General features: G+C 41.1%; 1 protein-coding gene across 1 annotated transcript in view; it reads left to right on the top strand.

Moving 5' to 3' along the window:
* Positions 1-816: 816 nt before the first annotated feature.
* magixa (MAGI family member, X-linked a) overlaps positions 817-10685 on the top strand; it is a 128453-nt gene continuing 118584 nt past the window's right edge. Inside the window, exons 1-2 of the mRNA XM_060931943.1 lie at positions 817-1096; positions 9570-9686. Coding sequence (XP_060787926.1) covers positions 817-1096; positions 9570-9686 — 397 coding nt within the window. The remainder of the gene's footprint in view (positions 1097-9569; positions 9687-10685) is intronic.

Below are 10685 nucleotides of genomic sequence, written 5' to 3'. Positions count from 1 at the left end.
TCACCTGAATCCATTGCCGTGTGGACAGGGCCTAAGTTTAGGGCTCTCTTTGTGTAGACACAAGCCTAACTTGGTGAAATGAGACCAGTGTGTTGCTAACTAAATGATGGATTATAGATGCTAATTAGTTGTTCCCCCCCCGTTCTCAACCAGCAGGTATTTTACGTGCATTTATTTGGATGGAAATCGGTGGAGTGGCTCACTGTGGTGCAAGCTGTATCCTGAGGCACTTTACTAGTGTCGACACTCGAGCAAATGTAGTTTAATGATAAAATATCATATAATCAAAGCTGCAACTTCATTGCACTGCTGGCAGACACTTCATTCCGAAAGGGAATGAAAAGGGAAGTCATGTCCTAATGGTTAGAGAAGCAGCTTTGGGACCAAAAGGTTGTCGCTTTGTTTCCCTGGACTAGCATGAATGGATGAAGTGCGCTTGAGCAATGCACCTAACTTCCAACTGCTTCCCAGGCTGCTCTGGGTATGTTGTATGTCGCTCTGGGTAAGATGCCATTAATGTAACCGATTTGTCTATCACATAACTGTCCCTCTTGATAATCTATTCAATTGACCCAACCCACTTTTTCAATCATGCTGCTCTTCACCATGTCACTGCTTCCGTCACTGGTCACTGAAATACCAGCAATATCTTTCAAGGCCATGATCGTATGTGTTCTATTTGTGCCATGAAAATATGGCCATGCAAGTTTCAGAGAGAGTTCCTCAAATGACTTTTTTTTTCAAAATCCTTTTAGCTTGTCACAGCCCTGCAGAAAGTGCTCATGTTTTAATCTCTCATCTTTCAGCGTTGGCGCCATGTCTAAGGCTACAGTCAAGAAGCTGCACTGGCGTTCCAAAGTTCAGGAGAGCTTCGTTCCTCTGGGTGGAGCCTCGGGGGAGTTGGGTGTGGCCATTGGAGGTGGCGCAGACTATGGCGAGTTCCCATTTGTCACAGCAGCACCTGGAGGAGGCGCCACGGTGGGTGACATCATCCTGGAGATTGGCGGCACGCCTGTCCTGGGCATGACCCTGGGAGACGTCAGAGGGGTTCTGAACTCGTGTCCTCATCCCATCCGCATCAAAACTGTTTCACCAGGTAAAAGAAGTAAAGCTTATTAATTTTATTCCAGGGAATTTTGATTAGCGGAGTAAGATGTTCTTGCTGTATCTGCGGAATATATTGGCATGTCCGCCTGCTTCTGCTCTGCAGGTAGTGGATTCATGAAATGCTGCATAATGAACACTTGAAAGTGCTTTACCAAATTTCCCGCTTTTGTTTCAACACAATTGCTCTCTTTTAGAACAGATACATTTAATATACGTACATCCCCTTTAAATTCAGTGACACCAGATGTTTATGGTTCATGTGCATTGTGATTAGTTCATTTTTCATTTCGAAATGAAAATGGGAAAACAAAGAATTGGCTTTTATTTTTGTTTAATTTTGGCGAACACTGAAATACATTCATTTTTTTCATAAAGCGTTTTAAAAAAGATTTGAGCCACACAAAGTCTAGAAATCAAATATTCATGAATCAATATATTTATCTTTTTAAAAAAAGTCCACTGTAGTAGGTTTCATTGTGAACAGAGTTGACCTGAAAGTACCATTTACCATAGGCCATTCTACAGGTTCTTCTATGCGCTTTAGAACCTTGTTCTGATTAAATTTAAAACCAAAACGTATACAGACTTTTTTTTTTTTATATATAATTTTGGGAATTAACATATTCCTAAATTGTAACACCCAGAAAATCCTGCTAATTTTTCCTGCTGTTGTATCAACCTCCTTTATACCATCACCCTCTTGCTATTTATAAAAAAGCACAAAGTGATCCATAACAGTACATCAGACACTAATTATAATCTGCAATCTACTCTATTCTTGCTACTACCCAGTAATCAAGGTTCATACTAATGTTTTTCCCGAACTGAAGAAAGGGGGGGAAAAATTTTATATATATGCACATACACATATATACAGTATGTATGTGTATGTATATGTGTGTATGTATGTGTAGCATGAATATTCTCCATCTTGACAACACGCATCTAGTCAGTGGGAAAACACTGGGAGTGACGTTATCCGAGTGAAACGTCGGAAATTATTATACATACACGTACAGGCTACTTTTTCCATGGAATAAAAACCTGTATTATATGCCCTTCTAGTGGGTTTGATGTCCTGCAATATCGCTTATCCTCCATGTATTATGCCACTCTCCCCAATGGAGAATGAGTGTGCAATATTTTGACAATATTGCATGTTGGCAAGACAACACGACGTCATGTCAGAGCTCATGTGAATTTCCAGTGACAAAACCTTTCTGCTACGCATGCAAACTTTTTTTTTTTTTGGTCTCCCAGGAAAGAAAGATGATGAGGCTAATCCCGTGCTAGGTTTAAGCACTATATAAATAAACTGAAGACGTCCTGCACACCTGAAAGGCTACCAAAATTTCATTGTATATTCTTCACACATATATTTATAAGAGAACATCATGCCAACAGACATCAAAAAACTGGAAAAGAGACACGTTGGAGATGTAAAACTTCTGCACTAGTGAGCGACTGTGACAGATTGTAAACAATCATGGCCGCGAGGTTTGCTTGATTTAAAAGTGGAAGATTTTGAGAGAATTTTGGCTGCCAGGTCACGCTGTTGTGTGTGGTTGTTGATATTGATTCTAAAAGTAACTAAGTAAATTGCACAGCGAAAATAATAATAATATTCGGCTTGACCGCACTAGCATTGGCCTTCGCTAACACTACACCGGCTAGAAGCTAACTGAACTGCTGTGCTAACGGCACTGAGTCATGGGGAAGCTCGCATTGGCCTTTGCTGATATGAAGAGTGTGTATTATAATAATAATAATAATAATGATGGTTGGATTTTTTTTTTTTTGTGGTATATCAGATGTATTCCATTCAGCTAGCATGATATTGAACTCCTCTTCGACTCATTCGGTATCATGCTAGCTGAAGGGAATGCATCTAATAGACCACTCAAAGCCAGCCAATATTATTTAAATATGTCACTCAGATCTGTGATGTATTTCATATGAAAAATGTAAGTTTTTCAACACGAGAAGATAAACTTTATATCTTCAAGGCAACGTGTGATTCCCTCCCTTTTTTTTTTTTTTTAATTGTATGGACATATTCACAAAGTATCCAAATTTATCAAAACCATTCATCAATTTCCTCATGAGTGAAGATATTGGAAAATGTTGCTCAGTGTCCTGGATGTAGTTCCTATGAAAAATACGAGTGATGTATTTCCCAGTAAAACACATGTCTAATAAATAAAATAAAATTATATTAGTGTGCCAGATGGGTTAGTTTGAGTATATCAGAAGCCCATTTCAAACAAGGTCCTGCTGTTAAAAAGACCCCTCATTGTGCCAGCTTTGGTTGTTTATACTGAGCCAAACAAAGTTCACATAATGCCACCCCAGAGTGTGTTTTTAGATGGCATGCCAGCATTCTGGAACCAGAGGTGTAACATGTAACCCAACAGAACGTCAGCATCTCATGTGACCTATAACATATGTTTCTGAAACACCGCCATGAGCAAAAAAGCGTCTCGGCATGCACAAAACATCAATCCTTGAGGTAGATGGGCTACAGCAGCAGAACAACACACTGGGTTCCACTCCTGTCAGCCAAGAACAGGACTCGAAGGCTATCGTGGTCACAGACTCACCCAAACTGGATAGTTCTAGATTGGGAAAAGACCAGTGCCACCCCCACCCCCCCAATTGTCCAATTTGGGTGAGGCTGTACCCAGGATAGCCGCAGATTCTTGTTCCTGGCTGACAGGACGGGACCCTGATGTGGTCTTCTGCTGTGGTAGCTCTTCCACCTCAAGGTTTGTATGTTCTGAGATGCTTTTCTGTTCACCATGGTTGTAAAGAGTGTTATTTGAGTTACTATATCCTTCCTGGCAACTCGAACCATTCTGGTCTGAGTTTCCCAAAAGCATGGCAGCACAAAGATCGTTAAATGGTAGAGCGAGCAACACAATGAAGTCTCTCTCTCCTAGTTAAGACACTCTTGGTGTTAAGAGGCTTTTGGAAAACCCACCACTGGTCATTTTCCTCCGACCTCTCATCAACAAGGCGTTTTCTTAGGAACGGACCTAAGGTACACCAATTAAGGACTCTTCTTGCAGAATACATTTGTTTGCAAATTCCCCTTCAGACAGTTTGTGGCTTTAATAGTTCAGGCCTGCTTCTGCTTTTCATTAAGTGTCTCTGGTGATACAGTTGACTGTTTGCTATGAAGTAGATGAGATAAACACTCTCCATTAGTTAACCTTTACTGATCTCCCTGCTCACCCTGGCAGGATTGATGACTGTCCGTGGAGGAGAGCTGTCAGATGCAGCTCATACGGGAAGGTTCGCATCCATCTGCTCTTTATATAGAGGGGGCTGTTGTGGTCACAAAGCACATGAAAAAAAAAATTAACAGATGGGAGGGCAAAACTGCTTCGCCCCACAATTTACACTAGACCTTGAGGCTTTTGCTGGCTTTTTGATTCATTTTTATTGTGAATATGCAGTGGTATTGTGTGAATTAGCACAGTTTGAAAAAGGAGAAACTTGATGAAAGGTGATATGAGGAAGCAGTTGAATGTGGATTCAGACTGCCCTACTGGTATTAGTTCGTTGATGAGCTTAAGTATTTTAATTGGTTCACTGTAGACTAAATGGTTTTGCTGATTTTTGTGGTCAAGTTTGTGTACAATGTTATTTTATGTGTATATATGGGCATCTGTGTTTTATACAGTGCCATCCACAATCATTGGCACCCCTTGTAAAGATTAGTTAAAAAAAAAAAAAGGGTTGGGTAAAAACCACCTTTTGGTGAAGTAGCTTCATTTCACATTTGAAAAATAGAGAAAAATGTGAACTTTTTAATAGAAATATAAATGTTATTCAGAGGGAAAAAAATTCATCACGAAATGGTTATTTTCCTCAAGGATCATTGTTGGTGAATTACAAGAAAAAGTAAAATATTGGGCTTTCCAAGTCTCCAAAATCACCAGCAGATGCCACCTTCATGCCAACAGATTATTTGGAACAAAACATAAGTGCCTGAAGTTTGTGAAACGCTACTACAACTTTGACTGGAATTGTGTTCTTTGGTCTGATGTAACAAAAATGGAAACTTTTTGGCAATAAACACTTAAGGTGGGCTTGACGTAAAAAGAAGGATGGCTATAATGAAAAGAACCCGATCCCAACTCTAAAATATGGTGGAAGTTTTGGGGCTGTTTTTCCTCCAAAGGCCCCAGAAACCTTGTTGGGCTACATGGCATCATGGACTCTATGAAATACCAGGACGTTTTAAATCAAAACCTGGCTGCCTTGGCAAGGAAACTAAGGCCAAGTTTACATTAGACCGTATCTGTCTCGTTTTCTTCGCGGATGCACTGTCCGTTTACATTAAAACGCCGGGAAACGGGAATCCGCCAGGGTCCACGTATTCAATCCAGATCGTGTCTGGTCCGGTGCTGTGTAAACATTGAGAATACGCGGATACGCTGTGCTGAGCTCTAGCTGGCGTCGTCATTGGACAACGTCACTGTGACATCCACCTTCCTGATTCGCTGGCGTTGGTCATGTGACGCGACTGCTGAAAAACGGCGCAGACTTCCGCCTTGTATCACCTTTCATTAAAGAGTATAAAAGTATGAAAATACTGCAAATACTGATGCAAATACTGCCCATTGTGTAGTTATGATTGTCTTTAGGCTTGCCATCCTTCCACTTGCAAGTGGTAAGTGACGCGCATGCCCAATATGCACTGGGATCACACACACAGCGGCTCAGTCCCGAATCACTGCTTGTGCGCTTCACTCGCGCGCTCTGTGAGCTGCGCAGGGCCGGAGTGCGCACCCTCCAGAGGGCACTCGCTGTTCAGGGCGGAGTGATTTGGAGCGCAGGATGCCTGCGGAGCTGAGCGTATCCGTGTATTGGCGTTGCTGTGTGCACGCTAATCGTTTTAAAAACGTTAATCTGATGATCCGCTGATACGGTCTAATGTAAACACCACCTAAAACTGGGTCACCAGGCCATCCTTAAAAAAAAATCCGTTTCCTGTCCACCGGGTGGGCAAAAAAAATTTCAGTCGGGAGGGAGGGATTTTTTTTTTTTTTTTAATTATTATATATGGATGGATAAGAAATCGCAATGCTGTGTTTGCTTTTTCTTTCAGTACTTTTTTTTATTACAAAAGCAGACACGTAATAAAATATGACGGTTTAATCAACTGAAACTTGTACAAAAACTTTAAGTTAGCATTTTAAATGCTGACTGTAACATTTGCAAAACTTTTACAAAGGAACTTAATGTCCGACACACAGACTTTTTGTAGTTCTAAATCGACCGTTAGGCCGAGTTCGGATGAAATTACACTATTAAAATGATCACTGAATGATTTGTTTTTCTGAATCTTTACTATTTTGCTGTTCGCTAGAATACCATTTTGCGATTTCACACTTAAGCAAATGTTTGAAAACTCCAGATCTCCTTCCTTCATGGTGGCTGGCATTTTTTTGTGCCGCACGGCGCATGCGCAGAGCTGATTCGACAGGGCTTTCCACAAGTGCCGGCTGCCTGCCATACAATTAAGTCCAGCCGGCTACTTTAATGACCTATTTTTGTAGCCCACAGGCTCTAAATATTAATTTTCGATTTTAATAAAATTAAATGTTTATCTAACGGACTGACAATAATGTCAAACTGAACCGTTGATCAAGGGAGAGTAACTCATCCGCGCCCCGACATGCGGTGTGCGTGCGCACTCGGCGGAGGCAGTAGTGTGCTAAGTGGGCTAAGCCCCACTGCAGACCGTTGTCGTTGTCAATTCATAGCATGCTCAGCTGCGTGAATGTGTCATGCACCGAAAATAAGAGATTTACAAGCCAGGATCGCCTCATGATGCAATACGCAAGAAAAGAAGATTTACTGCCATTTTATTTTGTATTTGAGTAAAGTGAATAAATAAATGGTCTGTGGAAAATGCATTTAATCCTGGGAACTGCGTGCACAGGAGTTTTTGTGTTTACTCCCCCCCCCGGGCTGGCTACTTATTTGTCATTTACGCATTCCCAGGGCTTTCCACTAAGGCTCAGCCTTCGTGGAAAGCCCTGGGAATGCGTAAATGTCAAGTTCGATTTTAGATTTACGAACCCGAAAAAAATGTCGAAAAACCGGCGTTAAAAAAAAAAAATTCACCCGCACAAATGGCACTCATCCGGCCGGTGGACCGGAAACAGAACATTTTTTAATAATGGCCCCATTGGATCTTCCAGCAGTACAATGATCCAAAGCATGTCCAAATGGTTCGCTGAGCACAGAATCAAGCTTCTGCCATGGCCATCTCAGTCCCCGGATCTGAACCCCATTAAAAACCTGTGGGCTGAGGAGAGAGCCCAAGAGAGGGCCGAGGTCCCTGAATGATCTGGGGAGATTGTGTAAAGAGGAATGGTCTCTGATGCCCTGCTCTGTATCTCCAACCTTATAAAATGTTAAAGGAAAAGATTCAGTGCTGTTTTACTGGCAAAGGAAGGTTGGACATTGTATTAAATGCAGGGGTGCCACTAATAGCAGCACATGTGTCTTTTGTTAAAAATAATTATTTCTTGATGAGGTTTGTTTTTCTCTGAAGATATTTTTCTCCAGTGTGAGATGATGCGACTTCACCAAAAGGTGGATTTTTTTCCCCTAACCCTTTTATGTATCTTTATAAGGGGTGCCAATAATTGTGAATGGCACTGTATATGTGAATGTGACTTGCTATCAGTCCCTGAACTTGCAGCCACTGGGGGGGAATGGTCAAAAAATGAGGAGATCTGCCAAATGAGGTGAAAATGGTTTGAGAGGAAAAGTTGCATTGTTTCCTGTTTTTAAGATAAAATGCAACACGTCAACAGGCAGGTAGCATTTTACAGGTAATTTCAGGAATAATAATAATAATAATAATAATAATACTGGGTACAAAGACACTGTTTTCTGTGCTCTCCTGTAGCAGACATTCAACCGGTCCCAATGGGATCCAGTGCCTGGTAGTTATAATTTTGAAAGTCACATTTCTGGGCTGGTTTACAGTAAAGTGGGTTGAGTTCTAAACCACAGTGTAGCAATTCTGAATTTATAAGTAATCTTAATCTGTGGCCAATTTCAGTTTTGCCCTACATGTGCATCATTTTAACTCCTGTTTACACACTGCTTGTTCTGTTAATGGACATTAGGGTGCATCAGTTGCCCCCTAAAAATGAAAAGTTCTTCCGATCATGATGCATTTTTGTTTTTATGTTCCTTCTGGTAAGAAAAAACACTGGGTGTAATATTTTGACAAAATTCAAAAGTTTAATGGTGGCACCAGGAGCTCAAAGTTATGGAAAAAGCTGCTATTTTATGACTTTTTTTTATGACAAAATTTCGATCACTTTTCATGAAACATTATGGCACCTTATAGAGTATACCAAATATCTTAGATACACATTTTTAGTACATATTCTAAATATATTATCAAGCACAGTTTGAGTTTTAGCTGTTCATTGAATCATTGTTGGCGGCACGGTGGTGTCGTGGTTAGCGCTGTCGCCTCACAGCAAGAAGGTCCGGGTTCGAGCCCCGTGGCCGGCGAGGGCCTTTCTGTGCGGAGTTTGCATGTTCTCCGCGTGGGTTTCCTCCGGGTGCTCCAGTTTCCCCCACAGTCCAAAGACATGCAGGTTAGGTTAACTGGTGACTCTAAATTGGCCGTAGGTGTGAATGTGAGTGTGAATGGTTGTCTGTGTCTGTGTCAGCCCTGTGATGACCTGGCGACTTGTCCAGGGTGTACCCCGCCTTTCACCCGTAGTCAGCTGGGATAGGCTCCAGCTTGCCTGCGACCCTGTAGAACAGGATAAAGCGGCTAGAGATAATGAGATGAGATGAATCATTGTTCAACTACTTTTAAACAATACAAATGTATTATGAATCACATTTAATGCTTCTCAATCCCTTGCAAAGGTTCTTAACATGATCTCTGGGTCACAAGAAATCAATAAATGGAGTCCAACATTGTGATTTAAACCTTACGCGAAAACATAAAATAAGCTTTTTTTGGCAAAAAATGAACCTCATGGTGCCACCATTAGACTTTTTTGAATATGGTCAAAAAATTTTACAGGATGCCTTTATTGGTGAAAAGGAACACCCGAACAAAAATGCATCAGATTTTATGAAAGTGAGGGCAACTGATGCACCCTAATGGACATCCAATGATAAAATATTCGTATTCATGTGATGGCTGTACCTTTTTTCAATGCTGTCACTGAAATACAAAAAATGTTATATTTTCATTTGCATTTTTTATGTATTTATTTTCAAAAACAAAGATTCATTGAATTTGTGCAACTGATGCAAAAACCATGCTAATTAAACAGTACTTCAGGTTTTTTTGTTTTTTTTTTTAATGTCAGAAGGAATCTTAATTTCAGTGTATTGTTTACGTTTGAGTGTGGTTTGAGGTTCAGATGTCCTTGGTGATTATTACTGTGTACTTTTTTCCCTAGGCTCCACTCTGTGTAAAGACCTGAGATTATATTTGAGCAAGTGCTTCACACCTGGATCCATGGACAGCCAACTGCAGCAGGTCATACGGGAGAACCTTTACCTGCGCGCTGTGCCCTGTGAGTGAGTCTCACACATTCATACATTTACAGTGTCTTGCAAAAGTATTCATCCCCCTTTGTGTTTGTCCTGTTTTGCCACATTACAAGCTGGAATTAAAATGGATTTTTTGGGGGGCTAGTACCATCTGAGTTACATAACATGCCTACAACCTTAAAGGTGAAAATTGTTTTTATTGTGACACAAATAATAATTTGGATGGAAAAAAGAACTAGTGTGCATAGGTATTCAAACCTCCCCGCCCAAAAAAAAAAAAAATTCAGTACTTTGTAGAGCCACCTTTTGCTGAAATTACAGCTGCAAGTCTCTTGGGGTATGTCTCTATTAGCTTAGCACATCTAGCCACTGGGATTTTTGCCCATTCCTCAAGGCAAAACTGCTCCAACTCCTTCAAGTTAGATGGGTTGCATTGGTATACAGCAATCTTCAAGTTATGCCACAGATTCTCAATTGGATTGAGGTCTGAGCTTTGACTAGGCCATTCCAAGACATGTAAATGTTTCCCTTTAAACCACTCCAGTGTAGCTTTAGCAGTACATTTAAGGTCATTGTCCTGCTGGAACGTGAACCTTTGTCCCAGTCTCAAATCTCTGGCTGACTCAAACAGGTTTTCCTCCAGAATTGCCCTGTATTTAGTGCCATCCATCTTTCCTTCAGTCCTGACCAGCTTTCCTGTCCCTGCAGATGAAAAATATCCCCACAGCATGATGCTGCCACCACCATGCTTCACTGTAGGAATGGTGTTCTCAGGGTGTTGGGTTTGCGCCACACATGGCGTTTCCTATGATGGCCAAAAAGATATAAATGTTAGTCTCGTTTGACCAGAGAGGAGCCTTCCATGTGTTTTGGGGAGTCTGCCACATGCTGTTGGGCAAACTCCAAACATGTTTTCTTAAGCAATGGCTTTTTTTTTTTTTTCTGGTCACTCTTCCATAAAGCCCCGCTCTGTGGAGTGTGCGGCTTAAAGTGATGGAGACTCCCATCTCCGCTGTGGATCT

Source organism: Neoarius graeffei, chromosome 10 (assembly GCF_027579695.1).
Source record: "Neoarius graeffei isolate fNeoGra1 chromosome 10, fNeoGra1.pri, whole genome shotgun sequence".
NCBI lineage: Eukaryota > Metazoa > Chordata > Actinopteri > Siluriformes > Ariidae > Neoarius > Neoarius graeffei.
The sequence above is the reverse complement of the archived record's forward strand: the minus strand, read 5'-3'. Positions and strand labels throughout refer to the sequence as shown.